The 24852-nt window shown below is 36.8% G+C and overlaps 2 protein-coding genes across 4 annotated transcripts; one reads left to right on the top strand and one right to left on the bottom strand.

Annotated features, from left to right (window-relative positions):
* The first annotated feature begins 1648 nt into the window (after nt 1-1648).
* On the top strand, nt 1649-7938 carry LOC126707513 (chloride channel protein CLC-e). The gene is made up of 7 exons (XM_050407203.1): nt 1649-2102; nt 2205-2634; nt 3225-3425; nt 5042-5508; nt 6197-6706; nt 7210-7418; nt 7546-7938. The coding sequence occupies exons 1-7, from the start codon at nt 1692-1694 to the stop codon at nt 7625-7627; spliced, it is 2310 nt and encodes a 769-aa protein (XP_050263160.1). The 5' UTR covers nt 1649-1691; the 3' UTR covers nt 7628-7938.
* A 325-nt stretch (nt 7939-8263) lies between these two features.
* On the bottom strand, nt 8264-23750 carry LOC126707514 (histone deacetylase 19). Of its 3 annotated transcripts, none has more exons than XM_050407205.1 (7): nt 23474-23750; nt 22484-23057; nt 20105-20545; nt 19251-19481; nt 17202-17318; nt 8745-8816; nt 8264-8661 (listed from the first exon to the last, which is right to left on the bottom strand). In XM_050407205.1, the coding sequence occupies exons 2-7, from the start codon at nt 23021-23023 to the stop codon at nt 8581-8583; spliced, it is 1482 nt and encodes a 493-aa protein (XP_050263162.1). In that variant the 5' UTR covers nt 23024-23057; nt 23474-23750; the 3' UTR covers nt 8264-8580. The 3 variants fall into 3 exon arrangements, with proteins under 3 accessions (XP_050263162.1, XP_050263163.1, XP_050263161.1); XM_050407206.1 differs by having other exon boundaries at nt 22484-23025; XM_050407204.1 differs by having other exon boundaries at nt 22484-23062; nt 23474-23749.
* Between the last annotated feature and the right edge of the window lie 1102 nt (nt 23751-24852).

The following is a 24852-nucleotide window of genomic DNA, read 5'->3' as shown; positions in this document are numbered from 1 at the left end:
GTAATGATGTTCAAGTAGTTAGAATCTTAAGTAATCTTTGGATTAGCAATTCAAGTTAAAAGATCTTGGCAATCTAAAATTTTTCCTTGGCTTGGAAGTGGCTAGATTAGATGAAGGGATAAGCCATTGCCAAAGGAAATATGCATTGGAGATATTGAAAGATGCAAGTCTCACATGCTACAAGCCTGCTAAAGTTCCAATGGAGCAGAATATGAGGTTGAGTAAGTTTGAAGGTGAGCTTCTACCTGATCCAGGTGTTTATAGATTAGTTGGGAGATTGTTGTACCTCACAATCACTAGACCTGATATAACCTACTCAGTCCATAAGCTTAGTCAATTTATAGATAAGCCAAGAAAACCTCATCTAGATGCGGCCTGTAAGGCTTTATAGTACATAAAAGGAAGTCTAGGTCAAGGGGTTTTCCTATCTTCTAAATCAAATCTTCACCTAAAGGCCTTCACAAACTCAAATTGGGAAATTTGTGTGGATACCAGAAGGTCCACTACTAGTTACTGCATTTTCTTGGGAGATTCTTTGATCTCATGGAAGTCTAAGAAGTAGTCCATTGTATCTAGGTCATCTGCAGAGGTAGAGTATAGGGCCATGGCAGTGACTGTGTGTAAAGTTGTTTGGTTACTAGCTCTACTTAAGGACTTAGAGGTTTCTCATTCTCAACTAGTGTTGTTTTTCTATGATAATCAAGTAGCAATTTTATTCTACTTAATTAAATTATCCATATCTTACAAGGAATAAAAAAAAAATTATAATTAAAATTCTTCAAAGATATTCAACTTTACTTCAAAAATTAATCATAAATTTTAATGTTTTCATGGTTATTATTTTATTTTATTAACTTTCTTATTTAACTATTAAATATATGCTTAAAAATCATTAAATTTCCCTCACATATATAGATATATTAGTCAATTTTGCTAGTTCTATAAATTTAATATCTATATTTAGGCTTTAATTAATTATGACGTCATCACAGTTAGACCCCAGTTCGACCTCGGTTCGTCCTTAAAAATCTTAGATCTCTTCTTTTTACAGTTCGATGAACGGTCTGGGTATGAAAACCTTAGTATGGAAAGGGGAAACAATGAATTTGTATTGTATTTGTTAATGGCTTTTTGGTTATGAAGATAGTGACGTGGCTTAATATTTATGGAGGAAAACATGTGGCAATGCCACATTGGCAACGTGTACAGGATTATTTAATAAGGAGTGGGAAAAGATTTTTTCATCCACATTTATATGAGAACACCGTGAGTCGTAGAAATATCTAAAACAATAATTCCTCCTCTATTTGAGAATCGTGATTGATAATGTAAAATAATTATAATTATTATAATAATATAAGCATGCAAGCCTCCGTGAGTGGGGTCGGACCACGTAACTTAACAGTAACCTAGTTTTTTTTTTTTTTTTGACTAAGATATGGATATGGTCGTTAGTTTTTAGTTACAAGGCTGTTAGTTTTTGGTTCCAACTTGCCAGTAGTGTAGTACAGTGGTCTGTCTGTATGAATCCATTAATATTATTGAGAATTAATAAATTAAGGGCTAAATAAGTGTGTATTATATATATAGAGAGAGAGAGAGAGAGAAGAGAAGAGATGACTGATGAGGGAGAGAGAGAGAGAGAGAGAGAGAGAGAGAGGTGTTAATAAATAAGAGAGTAGAAGAAGATAATGCAATGGGGAGTTTGGAATGTGCAAAGTGCAACGCCAACGCCAACGCCAACGCGCTTCCTGAATTTGAATCAGAGATATTATGAGTTGCTTCCATTTCCAGGTGCTTACAAAATTTCACACAAAAACTCATTACTATTATTATTCAGCTGTACCAAATCCAGGGGGAGGAGGAGGAGGACAGGGTCTGGGTTTGGGTTTGGGTTTCCTAATCTTAATCCTTATGCTCTGCCGCCTCCTCAAACTGGACGGTCCGAATCCGAATCCGAATCCGAATCAGATGACAAGGATAACGACGAACCAGAAACAACTACAACTCCTGTGAAAGAAACTAATAATTCGGCAACAATAATCTCCTCATGCTTGGTTGGTCTTCTTACCGGCATCGCTGTCGTTCTCTTCAATAACACTGTATGTAGCTCACACTAACTTCATTCTTTTCTTCTTCATTCTTTTTTTTAATTTACTACTACTGTACTGTACTAGATTAATTAATTAATTAATTAATTGAAGGTTCATGAGATACGTGAGTTTTGCTGGGATGGGATTCCCTCACGAGGTGCGTCCTGGTTGAGAGAAGAACCCATTCAACTCATATGGAAGCAAGTCATTTTGGTCCCTGCTTCTGGTGGCTTCATTGTTACCTTATTGACTCTGCTTCAAACTACTACTGAGCATGCTCCTTCTCTTCTGGACCAACACCAACACTCTCCATCTTCATCTTCATCTTCCCTATCCAATCATCTTAAGGCTGCCTTCCGACCTTTCATAAAGACCCTCTCTGCTTGTGCCACTCTCGGCACTGGCAATTCCTTGGGCCCTGAAGGTCCTAGTGTTGAGATAGGCACTTCCATTGCCAAGGGTGTTGCCACTTTGTTCGACAAATATCCCCACAGAAACCTCTCCCTTGTTGCTGCCGGATCAGCCGCTGGAATCTCTTCTGGTTAGTCATTTCTCCTCTTTTTTTTTTTTTTTTTTACACAGTATACGTCATTATTAAAAACTTTCTTAAAATTTTTTATCTACTCTGAATTCTACTTTGGTATCACAAGACCTATGTCTTTTTGCAAATTCCTATGCATGAAAATCTGCATTTAATTGCCAAATAGAAAGAAATTGTTTGGTAGTGTGATTCCTAAAATTACCATATAATACCATTTGCTAACATTCTGTACATCTAAGAGATCAAGAACAATAAGTTTAATCACACAACATTTTTCATAACTGCCGAGGTTGTAGGTTGTAATTGGCATATAATAAAAGTGATGTTACTCATTATCCCAGTAAAAGTGATGTTATACCAATCACAATTTGCCACACCTCAATTGCTGTGAAATTTATTGTGTATGTAGCATTGTTGGAACAAGAAAGATCTTTTCTATGTCTCGTGATTTGCTTTTTTTTGTTTTATTTTATGATCATTAACGTACTGATGATATATTGATTGACCAACTATGTAGCAAGCAATGTTCTCATGCTACCGATTTATCATTATCTAATTTGGGTTACTGAACTTCATTTTTGCTTACACAGGGTTCAATGCTGCTTTCGCTGGTTGTTTTTTTGCTGTAGAGTCAGTGTTGTGGCCATCACCAAAAGAGCCTTCTGTATCACTTACAAATACCACTTCCATGGTTATACTTAGCGCTGTGATTGCTTCTGTAGTTTCAGAAGTTGGTCTTGGTTCTGAACCGGCATTTAAGGTCCCAGAATATGACTTCCGCTCACCCAGTGGTAATATATAAATGCTGTGTTGAACACAACACACAGAAGCACACACTTAAGTTACTAAATGTACTGTCTGCCACGTCTTTGCTGTAGCAGGCATCAATTCCTATTTTTATTTTGGTCACTTTAATATTGGAAAATTCTTTCATTCCACATCTGCCTTTGCCAGCATGACAAAGAGGGTGTGCCTGCACGTGCGTCATTACCAGCCTCCTTCCTCTCTTTGAAATTAGTATAAGTACCTCAATACATCTAATGGGGACCAGATGTTCTACCTAAGTTTCAGCTTCTATTTGGGGATCAGATGTTCTATACCAGGGTTTTAACAAGTCAAATGAAGAACTGAGAGGAGATGAGGAAAAGGAAATAGCAATATCCAAAATTCTATTTTAGTCTTAAACATATATACATATGTCCGTAAACATTTATATAGTTTCCAACAGATGAGTAAAATCCTACAACTTTTAGTTGGTGCATGCATATCTCACCTGTTCAGCTTTTGCCCAGTCTATGACGAATAGAAAAACAGGCAGTTTCTTTTAGTTAAGATTTCACCTAGCTGATCCCCACTTGTCACAGTAAAATATTTCAGAAATAAAATGTCGACCCACCTTAATATTCTTAGTCCTAATATGTCAAATATGTGTTTCTGTTTAGAGTATATAGGCATGCCGGGCTAGTTTCGGAAGTGAACAACTCAGGTTGTCTGTGCCTGGATTTTATCCTTGCTCTGACATGATCTAATTTAAAGTAGACAATAAGTGAATTGACGAATACTTAAATCAAACTGTATATTAAGCTCTGCTCTAAAGAAACAAATAAGGGTGTTGTTTTGCATTATGAATATTGTACATAAAATGCATTTTCTATGACTCTCTCTCTCTCTCTCTCTCGTTTCACTTGGACTTCATTTGGGATGACTGATCGAATTGATTCTTGTCTTCTTCAGTGAAGTTCCTTAAATTTTTAGAACCAAATGAAGAATAGTGTTTCTCTTTGCATGTCCATAAACATCATAGAGATAATGAATACATAAAAAATCCCAGTCCTTCCCATATGTTAGTAGTCCATTGATGAGAAAGTCTTGGGTGAAGGTTGAAGCCAACCAAATTCCAAATGTTATGAATCACGTCCCCCCACAACCACTACCACCATTGATTTTGTATATCCTCTACAGCTAAGACTATTGCAACTGTTAGTACACCATCATTACCATCATTGCCACAGCAACTACTGCTATGGCCATCACCACATCTTCTGCCATTAGCCCATTGGAGTCACTTCCTTCTTCACCTTACTGGCATCAATTGATTTTTAAATACTTGCTTAAAGGAATTGGTATTGCTTTAATCATTTTAGTCCATGCTTCAATGATAAGCATGATTTTCTCTACTGAATATCGTTTCCACTCTTTAATCCATTAGTTAGTCAGAGGTTAAGTTTTGAATTGCATATACCAAGTGCCATCTTCATGTTCAATGTTGTTAGGAGAACTACATTCATTCATTCTATTACATGGATATTTTTCCAAAAATACGGCCTCAGTGTTTCTACAGGTGCTATCAAGTATTTATCTGAACAGTAAGATGTTTATTATAAAAGCTATTTTAATTGTCTTTCAGAGCTCCCACTTTATTTGTTGCTGGGTATCCTATGCGGCTTAGTTTCATTGGCCTTATCTAGGTGCACGTCATACATGTTGGTAATTGTTGACAATATTCACAATTCCTTTGGCATACCAAAAGCCCTGTTCCCTGTAATGGGTGGCATAACCGTTGGGTTGATAGCCTTGGCATATCCAGAAATCCTTTACTGGGGCTTTCAGAATGTTGACATTTTGTTGGAATCTCGTCCGTTTGTGAAAGGTTTGTCAGCTGATATATTGGTTCAGTTGGTAGCAGTCAAGATAGTAGCAACCTCTTTGTGCCGGGCCTCTGGATTAGTAGGAGGCTACTATGCGCCATCCCTCTTTATTGGTGCTGCAACAGGAATGGCATATGGGAAATTCATCAGTTTGGCAGTTGCTCAGTCCAATTCTATGATTCCTCCCTCCATCTTGGAAGTGGCATCACCACAAGCATATGGACTGGTACTGCTCTATGTCATTTTCATCTGAGGAAGATATTAGTCTACCTATGATATTTTGAGTTCTGGCATATATTTGAAGTGTTCTACAGGATACAATTTTTCCATGATCATCCAGTACACAAACCTACTTTGCTTCTGGAAGTAGCTATTTTTCTTTTTTCTTTTGTTTTTGTTATTTTAGCCAACAAAAGAAGCAGGTAAGAATGGTGGAGAATCTCAAATGCAATTTAAAAATTCAACATTCATGACTGTCCATTTTCAATTGTGATTAATAAAAACATGCCCCAGACCATCTACTTTGGAAGCTTTAAAAGAAAATGCTGTTTATTTCCTGTTCTTTAGGTATATATGGATAACTTATAAGCAAGATTTTATGCATGTTATTTTCCCCTTTTAAGAAGTTTTTCCTTGAAAATCAGCTGTAAATTTTGCATGCATAATATATTGCTGACATGAGCAACATACGGGATAAGGCATCTTGAATTAGGATTTATGTTAAAGCATGGATTTCGATAGGGCTAAGTGTTAACATAGGTTGTTGGCTCAAAACTGGTTTATGGACCTCATTTTAATATAATTTCTGTCTACAAAAGATGTAGCATTTTTGGGACTAAAATTAGACTTTTTCTACCTTTTATTGTTATTAGAATATATCATTATCTAGCTGATCCATGGGGAACTATTTGCAGGTTGGAATGGCTGCTACTCTTGCAGGGGTGTGTCAGGTACCTCTCACTGCAGTTCTATTGCTTTTTGAATTGACACAGGACTATCGGATAGTTCTACCTCTACTTGGAGCTGTAGGATTATCTTCATGGGTTACTTCTGGACAGACAAGGAGAAGAGACGTCAAGGAGATTAAAAAACTCAAGCTAGATAGTTCTAATACAAAACAACTCACTACAAAAGCATCTTATATTAGTGATCTTTGTGAAATTGAAAGTTCGCTTTGTGTAAATGGTTCTGATATTGAAGCTAAGGAGTTAGAAATGGGAATTTCCGTTTCGGAAGCCATGAGAACAAGATATGTCACTGTCTTTATGAGCACTTCACTTAAAGATACAGTGACTCTCATGCTTGCAGAGAAGCAGTCCTGCGCAATGATTGTTGACGAGAGTAATATTTTGATTGGTTTACTGACACTTGGAGAAATTGAAGTGTTCAGCAAAAATTTTAAAGAAAGAAGTGAAAGACCAAAGGTAAATGTCACTTGTCCCACTACTTTAAAATTTTTCGAGGCATTGAGCCTTACAGAAATCAAGTTGAGGGGAAATAAAATTTTCGATTAGTTATATGTAGAGTGAGAAACAGGGTAAACATTAGTTATATGAACTCAAAACTAATCAGGAGAGGAAAGAGAAGGGAAAATGGTAACAATTTATCATGACTTTTAGTTTTAGATTGAAGTCCAATTCCAAAACAATCAGAAAGTTGAAAAAGGTAGCCATAATTAAAAATGAATGAATCTAGCATGGTACTTCTGAAAATACTTGGGCAATATCTGAAAATTACGAGTTTTTGTGTAAACCTATAATGCACAATAAATCAAAGGCACTATCGACATAAAATTGAAAACCCGCTTAATTGCAAATTTATAATGCTGATCCAAAATGTGTCTTGAGTTTCTCAACTATAAATGAGTAAATTTATCTTTGCACCATGACACCATGTGAGATTGACTAGCTTGTTACTTCCGTTACAGGTGCTTTCAGTATCTGAAATGTGTTCTTTGGATGGGGAAATATGTCGAGTCCCATGGACTGCTACACCCAGCATGGATCTTCTTTCTGCTCAAATTTCTATGAACAAGTATGGAATGAGTCAAGTTCCAGTTGTTAAAGAGCATGTTGAAGATTGCAGAGGGCACCCAGTTGGCCTCTTAGATGCTGAATGTATCAATCTAACTTGCAGGTTTGGTTATCAAATTTTGACTCGATCTTCACACTGCCAATTTTTTTATATATAAAAAAAAAAAAAAACGATGAATAATTTTTTGTATCTGTTTCATGTTTGCTGACCTTTATTGTGGTGGTTGCAGAGCTCAAGCAACCAGAGAATCCCTCAGCTATTATTCCACATTAGAAACAGAGTCACTAATTGAGGAAGATGAGTATGTCTAGCGTAATATTTGCAAAGATAAACAAGAATACCTGACAACTAGATATCATATGATTCTTGGCTATCCATTCCCAGGCTCAGTCCAGCTCACAAAGGCACATGCCCGGTTCTTGCCTAATCAGATATGGTCAAAAAGGTTATTGCACATTATGTTGAATCTCCAGAATCATTAAAGGTTGGGACTCTCCGACCATTTTGGTTGTATAATATATTCAGGTGAAGAGCTTTTTCTTCAATAGCTGAGAGACTAACCTGGGCAAGTACCATATACAATCCATGGACGGAAATTAATAGAGAGATTTTGGTTAGGACTCTTCGAAGGGTATTGAGATTTGAGATGATTATAAAGCCAAAGTAGCTTGTATCAACTACCGGAAAAGAGCTCATTCCAAATATGGTTTCCCCTTTAACGAGCTATCATGGTTTTCTTGTAGGCCTTTGCTTGCATAACTTGCAATACAATTGTGAATTTACAAAATTCCGAAAACAAAGGGACCAAAGCACCACATATATCACATGGTGGCAGCAAATATAGCCAATAGTCCTAGTCTTTTATTATAGACAGTGCCAGCTAACTTAGGTGGAGATATCTCAATTCTCATGCCAAACCCAGTTGCAGTACTCATCATATGCACCTGTTAATCAACAATAAAGGATTGCACTCAACTGACATTGAAACTCTACTCTCAAGACTTGAACAACTTATCTTAGAAGTAGAAAATTTAAAGGTTTCAACCAGGAAAGAAGAGAGAGAGAGCTGCTTTAGATCCATCAATACTACATGTAGTTTTAGTATGTGACAGAATACCAATAAATACGAAATACAATTGAAGATATGCGACTGCACAGATACATGAACCTAGACAAAGATCAACAAACAATTAGTGTGATTTTTGTGAATGCAACTTAAGGTACATCTGATCAGCTGCCTTTGTGAATGCGACTTAAGGTACATCTAATCAACTGGCTTATTCACATTCTCTTGTTCAACTTTCACACTAGGCTCATCAACTGAAAAAGAATCCACATCTAAAGCCTGCAATTATCAATAATTAAAAAAATCCGTTAGCAGGCATCCAATGACTAATTTATGCAAGCTCTTATGTGATTAAACTTCACCTTTGCACATATAGTCTCTTCTGCTGCTGTATTGAAGCCTCTGGCATTCTCTGCATTTGCTTTTTGGCCATCCTGGGAGATAAGCAAGCCACCATTAGAAATTGTTGTGGCAAAACAACATATAAGTTTGATGTACACAATTACATGTCATTAATCCCACAACCATACCATTTAACATTTATTAAAAACAATGGCAGAAAGTATATTCAACTTCATAGCATGGGATAGGAAACATTATGAGGAAGTAGCTAAGGGCGATCATGCTATTGTGAGGCAGACAATGATGAATGTAAACACAAACAGAAGCAACCAGAACTTGGAAAAGGAGTATCTAAAGGCTGTTCTGCCATATCAAATTAAAACAGGGATACTTGGGGAAGAAAATAACAATAAAGAGACCATATTCATTCCTCCATGCATACAATTTGGAGCATCCGGGTTTTTCTCCTGCTTATACATTAGTTCGGAGCCCAACTTTCAACTGGATCAGTGATTCAGGCTTTTGGCTGCATATTATATCATATACAAATCAAGTATAAGTTGGCTTCCCCCCTATGCTGATAAAACAGACTTTCTGAACTAGGTGGATCAATTTTCAAGGCACAATCCATTATTAAAATGATAGTTTAAAATGATAATGATTAACTAATAAGTCATAAATTCTCAATGATGAAACAGAACAAATCTAGCATGGCAAAAAGCTCATGCCCATATTCAAATAAACTCAACTCAGCCTTACACCCAACTAATTGGAGTTGGATCTTCTTATGCCACTTGGCCCTATCTAGGAGTTGGATCATCTTATGCCACTTGGCCCTATCTAGAACCATTTCCCTATTTCCCTATGTCATATTTGGCCTCCCTTTAGCCTTCGCTGCTCCTTCCATTTTTTCACATTGGCGCATCCACTGGCCTACGTTGCACATGTTCAAACCATTAAAACGACTCTTCCTCTTTTTATGCTCAATTGGTGCTATCACTACTTTCTCACAAATAACTTTTCTTTCATCAGTAAATGGAAACTTTATTGAAAATAAAACAGAGGTACAGCAAAAGAAAACAGTTACCCAGGCACACAGGGAGTGTACCAAAGCATTAAACAAAACTACATAAATCTAAAAAAAATCCAACAAAAAAATATGGGAAGACCACTCAAATTAGTTATCCACTCAAACAAAGATAAGATGAAGATGTGCTTCAACTCAATGATAAACCCCACATTTTCAGCTCCACCACACTCACTTCATTGACATCATTTTTTTTTTCTTCCTTGATTGCCAACATTCGAAACCAAATAGCATAATTGGCCTTACTGCAACCCTATACAATTTTCTCTTTAACTTTATAGATAAAGCAATACTAGGATCCACATTGAAAAAATATTTACAATTCACAAATATTAAAATAATAAAATAATAGTAACATGATTTAATAACCCTTTCTTAACAGCTTAAACTTTTGGGACAAGTGGTAATTTATCATGTTATCAATGAAAGTGGTGTAAACTACAAATGAAGCAGGACCGTTAAGAAGTTCAGCACTATACTAGGTTTCTTGATGAATTCTTGAATAAGGATTATTGTTTAAGAGTTTAGGTTAGAAAAGTATGAATGTTGACGGCTGTTTGGGGGCTGAAATGGGATAAACAGAAAATAACATAGATAAAACACTAGGCAATCACACCTAGGTCTTCCTAAGTATCACACCTAAGGTTCCTTGGCATCACACCTCGGAGAAGTTTGCATCACAAAAACAAAGCTTAAAAATAAGCAGCTGATATTTATTAATCAAAATATTCTGCCATAACATGACCACAAAAAAGCCTTTATATAGAAGCTATAGTTATCCTTTTCCTAGTAGAACTTGAACTCTAAATAACCTATTCCTAAAATGAATAGGAATACTAATAATAATTAAATAAAAGACTTAATAATATGCTGTGAAGCACGGACGTGACACCAGAGATGCCGCACCTGCGTCCGACACAGCGATGCGCGAGGGACGCCGCTGCCCGCGCATCGGGCCGCGTCATGCCACGTGGTTTTTTTTTTTTTTTTTGCCGACTCGCGCCGACGCAACTCCAACTCAAGCCGATTCACACTAAATCGGGCCGTATCGGCCGAAACTGTCGAAACAGCCGATTCAGGCCGAAATTCAAAAAAAAAAGGTGCAAAATGCACCGTTTGAGCCAAATATTAAACCCTACTTCATCTCACTTCACACAAACACACCTAACTTTAGCTCTCTGCCTCTCTCTCACTCCGTCACTCGTCTCTCACTCTCTCTGTGCTCTCTGCCTCTATCTCTGCTCGCTGTGAGACACTCAGCCAGTGTCGAGTCAGTCACTTGACTCACTTCAGCTCATTCTTTCTTCAGCTCTCTCTCACGCATTCTTAACTCAAGTAGCTTTCAATCTTAGTTTGATCTTTGATTTCAATGATTTGTGATTTGTGATTTGTGAATCTGTGATACTGATTTGTGAATCTTAGTTTTCAATCTTAGGTTTTTTTTTTTTTTTTTGATAAGTAAGAATGATATATATATGAAAGGCTACTCTATGTATGAAGAACAAAGAGCAAACCCAGAAAATACAAGAAGGAAACAAAGAAAAAACAAAAAAGAAAACCAATCCACAGATTAATTACAAAGAGAAAGAGAGCTAATGAAAGAAGGGAGAGAATCACTAGTCGTGAGTCCCCAAGCCCGAGACTAATCAAAAAGAATCCCACTAAAAGAAGCAAGCATCTGATCACCGGAATTAACCAAATCCTCAAAAGTCTGCCGATTCCGTTCCTTCCAAATACACCAAAAGATGCACAACGGAACTAAATTCCATATCTGAGACGAGTGCTTCCCCAACCAATTCCACCAGCCAAAAAGCAAATCTGGGATTGAACTAGAAACAACCCAAGACAGGCCAAAAGTTATAAAGACAAAGCTCCATAACTGATAAACCATCTCACAATAAAGAAATAAGTGATCTACCGTCTCTCCACAATGTCGACACATAATGCACCAATCCACAAAAACCAATCTCCTCAATCTTAGATTATCACCCGTTAGGATCTTATTCCAAGCTACACACCAAACAAAAAAGGAAACTCGCCTAGGGGCCTTTACTTTCCATATAGCTTTCCAAGGAAAGACAATTGAAGGAGAATTTCTTAATTTGTTATAATATGACCGAATATCAAAATCCCTATTAAGCTTCAACTTCTATCTCATCCGATCTCCCACATCCATTGGAGGAGTAATAGTTCCCAAAATACGAAAAAAATGCAACCCTTCATCCATCTCCCAATCATTAAATTTTCGAATAAAACGAACATCCCAAATTCTTCTATCCTCCGCCCCCTGCCTTGACAAAGAAGCTTCAACAGATACCTCCTTATCAATGGCAATACCATACAACCTTGGGAAAGTCAAGTGAAAAGGTTGACCCTCACACCACCCATCCTGCCAAAACCTCACTCTATTCCCCAACCCAACAACAAATTGACAATTTTTGCTAAAATCCTCCCATCCCATGTGAATACCTCTCCACAAACCACACCCATGAACTCCCCTACCCAGTTTTGAGGTCCAACCCTCCCATTCTTCCCCATATTTTGAAACTACCACCCTCCTCCATAACCGATCCTCTTCCTTCCCAAACCGCCACAACCATTTCCCCAATAAGGCCCTATTGAAAGTAGTAAGTTTCCTTATCCCCCAAACCACCATTGGCTGTAGGTGCACAAACCTTATCCCATCCTACCAAATGAGTTTTGCTATCACCCCAAAGAAAATCCCTTTGCAATTTTTCAATTCTATTAGCCACATGAGTAGGAATTGTGAATAACGATAGAAAATAGGTAGGAAGACTAGATAGTATACTCTTGAGTAACATCAATTGACCCCCCTTAGACAAATACAGCTTCTTCCACCCGGCTAATCTCCGCTCAAAATTTTCCAAAATAGGATTCCAAATTGAAGGGGAATAATGTGAAGCCCCCAAAGGCATGCCAAGATAAGACATAGGCAACTTTCCAACTTTGCAGCCCAAAATTTCAGCCAGGGCATGCACATCCTCAACCTCCCCTATTGGAACCATTTCACTCTTATGCACATTGACCTTCAAACCTGTTACCGCCTGCAAACTAAGTAACAACAACCGAATATGAAGGATTTGCTCCACATCCGCGTCACAAAATAGGATAGTATCGTCTGCAAACAATAGATGTGTAACACATTCCCCACCACCTCTCCTACCTTCAACTTTAAAACCACATATCAAGCCAGCTCCCTCCACTCTTCTCAACATCCTACTAAACACCTCCTTCATAATCAAAAACAGCATAGGAAATAACGGATCCCCTTGTCTTAAACCTCTTGAACTATCAAAGAAATCAGCTGGAGACTCATTAATCAAAACAGAGAACTGAACTGTGGATATACAAGTACGGATCCACTTACACCACTTCACTCCAAAGCCCATTCTATGCAACAAATTCACCAAAGCCTCCCAATTCACATAATCGTAGGCTTTCTCAATATCAAGTTTACAAATGACTCCAGGAACCCTACTCTTCCCTCGGCTATCCACACACTCATTCGCAATAAGAACCGAGTCAAGAATTTGTCTCCCACCCACAAAGCTATTCTGACTCTCAGAAATCAACTGATCCAAAACCACTCTCAATTGATTTACCAAAACCTTAGACAAGATTTTATACACGCTCCCCACCAAGCTAATAGGTCAGAAATCTCTAATATTAGAAGCATCATTCTTTTTAGGAATTAATGCAATGAAGGTAGCATTAAGGGATTTTTCAAACTTACAATGTTGAAAAAACTCATCGAAGACTGCTAAGACGTCTTTCTCTACTACTCTCCAACAATGATGATAAAATGCCATAGTAAACCCATCCGGACCTGGAGCTTTGTCCCCTTCCAAATCACGAACAACTTGAAGAATCTCCTCCCTCTCAAACTTCCTTTCAAGCCAAACCCTTTCCACATCCCCAATACGATCAAATTTCAAACCCTCCACAAAAGGCCTCCACCCCTCAGTCTCCTTGTACAAAGTTTTATAAAATTGTACTACCTGATTAGTCACCTCTAATTCCTCCTCAAAAACATTGTAAATCTGTTTTGTGAATCTGTGAACTTGGGTTTGATTTATTATTAATTTATTTAGTTAATACTTAATAGTTATTATTTGTAGGTTAAATTGAATATATTAAATTTGCAATGGATGAAGTTACTAGCATAGAAACTTCATCTCAAGAAGTGTCAAATGTTGAATGTCCTCTTTGGCAATATGTGACTAAAGTAGAATAACCACCCGGTGCTACCGTTAAAAAAGGTGGAAACACATACTTTAAGTGCAACTATTGTGGTGTAGTTTATTTGGGATCCTATTCTAGGGTTAAGGCTCATTTATTAAAAATTGTTAATAAAGGTATTAAAGCATGCCCTAATGTGACACCGAGCCATAAGCTAGAAATGTAACGAATGCATGATCAAGTTGAGAATGATAAGTTAGAGAGAGAACAAAGAAGTCAAATTCCCTTACCCCCACCTCTCCCAGGCCATGGGCCTATACCTATTTCCCCATATCAGAGATAGGAAGGGAGTGATAGTACAAATCCAGTTGATGGTAAGAGGAGGAAGGTGACGGGGATTTCTCCTATTGAGAAAGCATTCCAGAATAATGCTAGATATGAATTGGATAGTAGAATTGCTAGGATGTTTTACACTGGTGGGCTTCCATTTAACTTTGCAAGGAACCCATATTATTGTAATTCCTATGCATATGCTGCTACCCATAGCATCCCAGGTTATGTTCCTCCTGAATACAATGCCTTGAGAACAACACTTTTGCAAAAAGAAAGAACTCATGTTGAAAGACTCTTGAAACCAATTAAGGACTTTTGGCTTGAAAATGGTGTAAGCATAGTTTCTGATGGATGGTCAGATCCACAAAGGAGGCCTCTTATTAATATTATGGTTGTATCAGATGGAGGTCTAGTGTTTATAAAGGCAATTGATGGGTCAGATGAGTTCAAAGACAAACATTATATTGCTGGGGTGTTGAAGGATGCTATAAAAGAGATTGGACATGAAGAAGTTGTCCAAGTCATCACTGATAATGCTAATGTGATGAAGTCTGCTGGAGCTCTTATTGAAGATGAGTATCCTAAAATATTTTGGACACCCTGTGTTGTCCACACTCTCAATCTAGCTTTGAAGAATATTTGTGCAGCAAAAAACATTGAAAAGAATGAAGTTACTATGAGGAATGTAGTTGGATTACACGTATTGCTGATGATGCATCCTTCATACGTGTTTTTATTATGAACCATTCAATGAGGTTGGCAATGTTTAATGAATTTTGTCCATTAAAACGGCTCCAAGTTGTTGATACTAGATTTGCTTCGATTGTTGTAATGCTGAAAAGGCTGAAATTGATAAAAAGATGCCTTCAAGTCATGACTATTAGCGAGCAATGGGCTTCTTATAGGGAGGATGATGTTGAAAAAGCTCAAAAGGTGAAAGATATGATTCTAAGTGATCTTTGGTGGGATAAAGTTAATTATATCCTTGAATTCATAGCACCTATTTATGATATGCTACAAGTAGCCGACACAGATAAGCCTTGTCTTCATCTTGTGTATGAGATGTGGGATTCAAAGATAGAGAAGGTGAAGGCAGCAATATATCGGCACGAAGGCTTGGAAGATGATGAGTATAGCTCATTTTGGAGTGTGGTGTATGATATACTCATTGATCGATGGACTAAAAATTGTACACCACTACATTACTTGGCTCATTCCTTAAATCCTAAGTAAGTACATTTATTTTCTATATTCCTTAGTTCCCCTTTCTAGTAAAACACACGTTTCATCTATATTTGTTTTTTAATCTTTAACTAGGTATTACTCCATTGAATAGTTTTCGGAGAATCCAAAACGCATCTCTCCACATTGAGATCATGAAATTTCTATGGAAAGGAGCAAGTGTTTGGATCAATACTTTGAAGATGAGAATGAATTAAAGGTGGTAAAGTTTGAGTTTGCTGCATTTTCAGGAGGGAGGTTTCCTTCACCAAATGCCTTGACAGATAGGTGGGACTTACTCCCTTTGGTTTGGTGGCAATACCATGGCTCCGCATTTCCAACTCTTCAATCCCTTGCCTTTAAACTTCTTGGACAACCTTGTTCATCTTCATGTGCTGAGAGGAAATGGAGCACATACAAATTCATTAATTCCTTAAAAAGAAACAAAATGGCTCTTGCACGCGCTGAAGATATGGTATATATGCATTCTAATCTTCGACTCTTGTCAAGGTACAATGAGGAGTACGTAAATACAGCAACAAAGATGTGAGAGATTGCAAGAGACTCTTGGAATGAGAGCGACATACATGGAGAAGCTGGAATTCTTGAGAATGCAACCCTTACACTTGATGAGCCAGAGTTGGAGGCCATGGTTATTAGGAATGCTAGCACTAGTGTTACTACTAGTGAAAGTGAAGTTCGAAGTGAAGCTATTGATCTTGATGATGATGATACTGGTATTTGATTGTCTTGTTGATTATTTTTTATTTTGTTTTAGTTTCAAACTTGTGAGTTGTATTCTAATTTTTGAATATCATGGAATGTTTTAGTTTCAATCTTGTGGGTTGTATTTAATTTGTGAACATCATGTTTTAGTTATTATCTACTATTGCTCTTAAATTTGGTATATGTTTGTATAATATGAAAAAGTATGCTTAGCAATATATTAAAAATATAAATAAAAATATTTTTAATAATTTTTTAATCGTTGAGTCACGCCGCACCCGCACCCACCTTTTTCAAAAATTGCTGAGTCCCGCACCTGCACCCGAGTCCCAAAACGCACCCGTGCTTCATAAATAATACGTAAACATAAAAATAAAACTCATGGGCCTTTGGTACGGCCAATGACTGCCCATTCCAGATATCTAGAAATGACCAAATTGCCCTTATTCTAATAAAACTTAATTAAAACTGATCCAGCAGCTTCTCAACCTAAAAGACTCAATACTAATAATTAAAATGACCTATCAAAGGTGCTAAAAGGGTCCGACATCAAAACTAGACCACAATTCTTGAATCTTGGTATATTTAATCTTCTTTTTCCTTGAGCTCTTCCTTGTCCTCATCAACAAACCATGTCTCTACTCTACCTCCCATTTAAAAAATAAAAATCTCACTTGTTTGGCCCTACTTATTAAGGGGGAGTATGGACTCACATGTGATGAGAAGTGTTAGAATACTGGTTAAATTATTAAATTCTTCGTTTCCTAAAGAACTTAAACTTTTGGGACAAGTGGTACTTTATCAAAAATATGAAAATATTAAACAAAACAAATTTGAAAATATTAAGCAAAACAACTATAAAATTCTGACTGATCATTCATACAAGATACAAAATGAGTAGAAAACATACCAGATCTTTGAGTTCCGGTTCAACCATTTCTCTCTTTACTCTACTTGGTAACTTGTCAAAATCTACTTCCCATGTCCCATCTCTATCATCGTCATCTTCATCTTCATCTTCATCTGCCTAAACATCATTAACAAATTAAAAGAATTGAGAGCCAACTCCCAAATAGAATTCTAAATCCCTTTTTTTTTATAGTTAATGAAAATTTATATTAAAGTAATAACAAAGAGTCAAAGATACAACAAGATCCCCATGTACACAGGTAGTGTACCTGGGAAGACCATAAAAATTAGCAAAAGGTACAACAAAAACAATAAACAAAGACTTTGTCACAAAAATTTGGGGTCGGAGATGGATCCTTGACAAATTAGTTAGGGTTGGCAATATGTAATCTTTTCCTCCATTCTACTCCATCTAAAATCATATTAATATGATTTTTGGTCTTCCTCTACCTTTTTCCCTCAAATGATAAGCCGCTCAATGCACTCATTGCAACATCCAATAATATAAGGAAGGCAAGAAAAACCATTTTAGCTCTAGAAGAGAATGTCCCCCCTCAAGGTTTGGCTTTACTCTCCCCTAAGAGTCCACATAAGATGCAATGGAATGGCCCCCCCAAATAACTGCAGACCGATGGAGACCAAAACCCCCTGTCCAACTCTCCAACAACTCCAACACATGTCAGGGCAGCACCCAAGAAACACAAAACAAGCATACAAGATACAGAAGTCCATAAACTGTATGCATATGTGCAGTGAATAAACAGATGATCCAAAAATTCCCAACTACTTTTGCACAACAACAATTAACAACGCAAATATTCCTCTTCCTCAGATTTATCCAATGCAAGTCTTCCCCTTTGCCACTAATACATGTCCTTAATGCTGCACTGATTAATGAAAAATAGAAAGAGTGCAATAACCACACCAACTTTCCAAGACCTGTAGGGCTACCATTGATGAGAATCGAAAATATTACTGAAGTAATGCACATGTTCACCCAAGTCCTCCATTTCTTCCCAAACCCATATCACTCTAGAAAATAAAGGTAACTACTCCAACTAACATGATCATAAGCCTTCGTGATGTTCAACTTAGAAATGACCCTTGGGATCTTACTACGAAACTTTGTGTCCAATACTTCATTTGCAATTAAGACTGAGTCTAATATCTGCCTTTCACAAAAGCATTTTGTGAATTTGATAGTAGATTACTCACTATGCCTCTTAGTCTATGGGCTAGCATTCTTGCCAATATTTTATAAAAACTCCCCACCACACTAACGGGTCCAAAGTCTCTGATATTGCTAGCCCTCCCTTTGTGTTTTTAGAATAAGTGTAACAAATGAAGCATTACGGCTCTTCTCAAACATACTTGACATATGAATCTCTTCTTAGAATTGCATCACATCCACTTTAACCACCTTCCAACACCATTAGAAGAACCATCATAGAATAGCCATTTGGGCCAAGAGACTTATCCCCATTCATATTTTTATTAGCCATGTAGACTGTCTCTCTCTCTCTCTCTCTCTCTCTTACAAACACTTCAAAAAGAATTAGTGATAGAAGGTTTTCACTTGGTTTCTACAGCTACTTTATTTCGCAATTGTAGCACAAACAATCTAAAACTTTTCAAATTTACAACTCACACCCAGCAATTGATCAGCAATCAAAAAGAAGAATAAAGATATCTATAGGAACTTATAGATTATCATACAACAATAACAACAACAAACAAAGCCTTAGTCTCAAAATTTGGGGTTGGTTATGGATCCTCAATAGATTAGTTTAGGGTCGGCCAAAAGAAATTTGTATTGTTACTTCTTTTTTTGACAAGTAATAATGAATTTTATTGAATAAAAGAAACTTCATGTTCACAATGATGAACATAGAGTATATTCTCAAATATCATAAAAAAGTGATCACACTCCAATGATTATTAAAAACAATAAGAAAAAGAATATGGAGCAATTATTATTAAATCCAATGAGATATAGAAGATGGAGTAAAAAATGACATGTCTGACAAAATAAACTGCTTAGAAAATGTACCTCTGGAAGTTCAGAATCAGGAGGCCTTTCCTGAAATTGGACACTGGGAGCATGCTGAAGCTTTGAGAGATAATCAAGAAGTTTAGCCCGTATTTCATCCAACAATTGCCGTGAATTTTTATTTTCCATGTTACTTGGGGCAACATGAAGGGTATAATCTGGACCAAAATACTCATAATACTCATGCTGTGGCATCTTGTCATCAACTTCAACTCCAAGTGCAACCCCTGTCTGCCTTACATGAAACATATTAACATAAATGTGATTAGTTAAGAGAGGTCAACAGAAAAATTACTAGAAACAAGAAAAAATAATAATAATCATAATCATAATGTTTTGTATCAAGAGCAAAGAAAAATAAAAGGTAATAAGAATCTGAGTAAATGCAAAAGATGATAAGAATCTGCTGAACTAATCTGAACCCTAAACCATCATATCCTCTCTTGCAATTATGTAGCTATAATTTGAACATCTAGAAAATTAGTGATTAACTGTTTATGGGAAGATAAATAAGAACGGAAATAAATGGTATCTTGAAATTTTTAACTCCTCCAAAAATAATTTTTTTTTGACAGATGCCTTAAAAACTTAATAGACCTTTAATGATTCAAACAAAACCTCGATCACCATGAGTACCCTTTTGTGTTTTGATCCCTTCCAGCACCCAATCAATTTATGACACAAATACATTTCATAACAATGAAAAAACCTGGTGCAGGTTTTCTCACACATTGCAAGTTAAGATTCTCCACGACTCGTTATGGATTCCCACTCATGGAAAAAAAAATTAATGATGTTACAGTTGAAAAGCTTATAATATCCTAATCAATCAATATCACAAGCAATAACCATACCTCATAGCACCAGCAGCGAGCAACATTCCGAATGGTATAACCACCACCACCCAGAAGCAACAGTGGCACATTGAATGATCTCATAAATCTTACACACTCTGCATGACCTTTGATTGAGAGATTGAAGCATCCTAATCTATCTCCAGACAAAGAGTCAGCACCACACTGTAGAACTACAGCACCAGGCCTAAAAATTTCCATCACCTTACCAATGATTGGTTTGAACAAGAAATGATAGCTCTCATCATCAATCCCGTCATCAAGTGGAACATTAAGGGAGTAGTATTTCCCCTTTCCATATCCAAAGTCACGTATGTCACCTGTACCAGGAAAATAATCTCCAAATTTGTGGAATGAAACGGTCATGACCCTATCAGTTGTGTAAAATGCCTCCTCCACACCATCTCCATGGTGAATATCAATATCCACATATAAAACACGCTGCATTCATAGATAAGAAAAATATTGCAAATTACAAAAGGAATTAGGTAAGGCAATAATAGCAATTTTTAAAACATTGCTACATAAGTCGTTCAGGTTCAAGAGTCAGCTACGTTCATAAAATGCATGATGGTCATACAAGATAGAGTCCTTTTGCCTTGACTATACCACATTTTTGCAATCAGTTCAACATGAATCTGAAACATAAATCCAATCTTCAATCATTAGACCTTATATAATACCTAAGCTCTAAAGATAATAAAGATTGTTGGAGAAATCGACTCAACAATCCTACTCCCATTTTTTATGACAAGGGACCTCTTCTGATGGAGGACCATGGTAGCAGCCATTGAAGACATATAAAAGGTGTCCTAAGACTTTTAATTAGTTTTAAGTGTCAGGGGTAATTTGTAATTTTATGTTATTTGGGATGGGCTGTGCTAAGTAAGTATAATTACTTTATTGAATATAAAAAACAAACACTTTCTGTTCACAAGTCTTATTTTAGTTTTATTTGAGTTTAATTAATTAGTTTGGGCTTAGTAATAATGCCTAAGGAGTCCAAGTCCAAGTCTTATTAGAAATTTAAATAAAATCCAATTTCAACTAGGAATATGTATTGAACTTCTATTTAAAGGGTTGTAATGCTTTCTATTGGAGGAGAATAATAAACTTTTAGACTTTAGAGAAGCTATGAAGCTGTCTTGAGGTTTGTGTGATGCAACCTTCTCCAAGCTGTGATGCCAAGGAAACCCTAGGTGTGATGCCTAGTCCTAAATAACCCCAAACAGACCCGTTAGCACTTAGCACTGGAACAGCAACCCAAATTTTGGTTTTTCTCCTTTTGTTCAACCCCAAATTCTATTATCCCTTTTCCTGTTCAAAACCTACATTCCTTATTATTTTCCAGCCCTCTCCAAAACCAAACCCTAATTCCTCAAAATTCAATTATCCCATCACCGCCCAGACCTGACCTAGAGATTCTAAATCTGATTCTGCTTTGCTCCCCCTTGTGCTATATCACCTTCAAGGCAGGGCCACTGTGTATATCTGCCCAGACCTGACCTAGATATTCTAAATCTGATAAGTTCCTTTTCACCATTATATTATATCTGGGACCATGTAAATGCATATAATTTTGTATAATGACCATGGAAAAAAAAAAAATGATTAGCAGGACACTATTCTACCCATGGTTACAGTCACCACTAATGTTTAAAATCTATAAAGGCTAGATAGCCATTAGCAAAATTTGAACAAAACAACACACAGATAGGTTGTATGCTTTAAAATTGTGAAAATTATCATTCTTTCAGTAGTTTATTAAGATGATCCAAATAAGCCTCCTTAGTTCCTCTTTTTTTTTTTTTTTTCTTTTTTTTTTTGGATAAGTGAAAGAAGCCTCAATAATTATAAAAGGTACGGCTGTAAATCAAAACTTTTTATCCATTTCTCCATCTCAATTTATATCAAGCAAAGATTATCTGGTTAGGCGCAAATGAGCTGTCAGGCTACTCCCACTCTCCTCCATGAAGAAGACTTATTCCTATAGTTCTGAAAAGTAAAAGGAAATGGAATTTTTTAAATAAGCGAAATGGAAAAAGGATGTTGGTGACTGGTGAGGGGTTGTGACGTTTTTTGCAGCTTATTAGTTATCTAGATCATATATACATAAGGAAGTTTAAAGTTTCTAAAAGAAATTCCATTCTAACAAACTGGGTAGAATTGGATTCCTGACATCCATTTGGACTTGAGCCATTAAGAAATTGAAGGTTCCATTGCCCAAGTTCATATGATATAAATTCACCTTTTGTGTGTAAACCCATATAAATGGGAATATTGTTAAATTAAACATAGCATTTATGGCAGCATCACAATTGAGAAATTTTCAAGCAAAGTTTTGATAGAAGAGGAGGATGAAGAGAAGAACGGACAAACCTCGTGCTGTTTAAGAAGCTCCAAAATAGCAAGGACAATATCATTGACATAACAAAAACCAGAAGCCTCACACTTCTTAGCATGATGCAAGCCACCGGCCCAGTTGATAGCAATATCACAATGACCATGACTTAACTTGACAGCACCACCAACGGAACCACCAGCATAAGTTTGACAGAAGGAGTAGAGACCATCGAAAACGGGGCAATCTTCCCCAACATTGAAGCGCTTGAGTTGGCGGAGCTGATCCTGCTGGGTTTCAGGAGTAATACTCCGAAGGAAAGAAACATAATCATCGGCATGAAAGCGGCAGAGATCACGATCCCTGGCAGGAAAGGGCTTGAGAACCTGCATGTTCTGAAGCAAACCATAGTGGGCAAGAAGAGCATGGGTCATTCTGATACGATGAGGCTTCATAGGATGACCCTGGCCATAATAGTAATTCCCCACCTCAGGGTCGTAGAAATAACACACTTTTCTCTTCACACCATCTGGTCCCGATGGTAGGGAATTGCCTCCTCCTCCCGCTCCACTATCCATTTCTTATTCCACCAAAACAAAGATTTTGTTTTTCCTTTTCTAAATATAATTAATTAATTAATTAAAGGAGAGAGAAAGACTTTGGATGCATAATCGAAACATAAAATGAAATTAATAAAAACCCTAAAAGCAGTTGATTGTAGATAGTGATGAAGAATGTCCAGTAATAGAATTAATTATTAGGAGTGAAATAAAGAAGGTAGCATAGCATATTACCAGCTGAGAGAGAGAGAGAGAGAGTGAGAGAGAGAGTGAAGAAAGTAAAGAGATGAGGAAATTTTGAATATTTATTTATGTATGTTCCAAAGACGAAGACGAAGACGAAGCAAAAGCAGGCGGAGGTGAATCAAAAATTATAAATCTACAAATAAAAATAAGGTAATGCGAATGTATGAGTGCAATTAAATCAAATACTTATGTAAACTCTAGTAGAAGAAGGAGGAGTGTTACCTCTACTACGATGTCTATAATAAGAATCAGAATCTGAAAGAAAGAAAGAAAGAAAGAAAGAATTGTAGGATAGCTGCGAGGCAAGCGGGCACGCCTTGGTTTGGTGTATGTAGTAGCAAATAATAAGAAATTTAGAAATGAGAGAGAGAATTCGTAAATGTAATGTAATGTAATGTAGATGTAGTAGCTCAGGCTCTTCCTTCCTTTAACAAATCAATCACCAATCTTAACTCTACACATCGCCCCCTCCTACTCCTGCCTCCTCCTAAACTGCTCTTCTTTCTTAGGGCTTTGACCCGCTCATTACCGGCTTTCTCTTCAACCGCCCGGTTCTACTCTATTTCCTTTTCTGCTTCTTTTTCTTCTTCTTTTTTAATTGCATTAACAGTAAGTTATACTATAAGAATCTCAAAACAAAACCAAAACCAAAAAAATATATATATCAAATTTGTCCTAAAGGATAACCATAGTTATTAAACTTGGGGTGTGTTTGTTAGGTGAAAATGGTTTCAGGAAATCATTTTCCGTAAAATAGGCTGTTTGGTTGGTTTGGAAAATTGAATTTTCCGGAAATCATTTTCGGTTGACCGTAAAATAGTAGCGTTGACCACGGAAATTCATTTCCGTTCCTATTTTCACTTCAAATGATTTCCGGAATTGGGGACGCGCAAAGAGAGCTCGCGCAAAGGGAGAACGAGAGAGAGAAAGAACGCGAGATCGCGCAAAGAGAGCTCGCGCAAAGCACCGTTCGCGCTGATTGCGATCGACGCTTCGCGAGATCGCGCCGTCGATCGCGATCTCGCGAAGCACCGTTTGCGCCGATTGCGATCGATGCTTCGCGAGATCGCACCGTCGATCGTGAGATCGCTCCGTCGATCGCGAGATCACACCATGTTCTTCTGGGTTTTGTCCGGGTTTTTCTGGGTTTTGCCTCTTCCTTCTTCTTTTCCAATTTCTTTTCCAAACACCAAAAAATATTTTTCAAAAAATATTTTGAAATGCAACCAAACACATGAAAACATTTTCCTTTCCGAGAAATTGCATTTCCAGAAAATGGAATATTTTCCGGAAAATAGCATTTCCGGAAAATGGAATATTTTCCGGAAAATAGCATTTCCGGAAAATGGAATATTTTCCGGAAATGCTTTTACACAAACCAAACATAGCCTTGATCTGGACATGCTATTTTCCGGAAAATGGAATATTTTCCGGAAATGCTTTTACACAAACCAAACATAGCCTTGATCTGGACATTGATCCTGTGAAGCGGATAACTGAGTCACTGATTTAACCAGTGTGTCATTGGTCGAACTACACAACCAAACAAAAAAAAAATTATAATATTATATATATATATATATATATATATAGAAGTTTTA

The sequence above is a fragment of the Quercus robur genome, chromosome 11 (assembly GCF_932294415.1).
Source record: "Quercus robur chromosome 11, dhQueRobu3.1, whole genome shotgun sequence".
NCBI lineage: Eukaryota > Viridiplantae > Streptophyta > Magnoliopsida > Fagales > Fagaceae > Quercus > Quercus robur.
Note: the sequence above shows the minus strand (reverse complement) of the source record. Positions and strands in the feature narration are given on the sequence as shown.

Excerpts from the sequence above, each read along its gene's own strand:
- LOC126707513 (XM_050407203.1), top strand. The coding sequence starts at position 1,692 with ATGCAATGGGGAGTTTGGAATGTGCAAAGTGCAACGCCAACGCCAACG. Across the intron at positions 5,509-6,196 it reads CACCACAAGCATATGGACTG|GTTGGAATGGCTGCTACTCT; the intron begins GTACTGCTCTAT and ends AACTATTTGCAG. Across the intron at positions 6,707-7,209 it reads AAAGAAGTGAAAGACCAAAG|GTGCTTTCAGTATCTGAAAT; the intron begins GTAAATGTCACT and ends CTTCCGTTACAG.
- LOC126707514 (XM_050407205.1), bottom strand. The coding sequence starts at position 23,023 with ATGGATAGTGGAGCGGGAGGAGGAGGCAATTCCCTACCATCGGGACCA. Across the intron at positions 8,817-17,201 it reads AACCGGAACTCAAAGATCTG|GATGGCCAAAAAGCAAATGC; the intron begins GTATGTTTTCTA and ends CTTATCTCCCAG. Across the intron at positions 8,662-8,744 it reads AAGAGACTATATGTGCAAAG|GCTTTAGATGTGGATTCTTT; the intron begins GTGAAGTTTAAT and ends TGATAATTGCAG.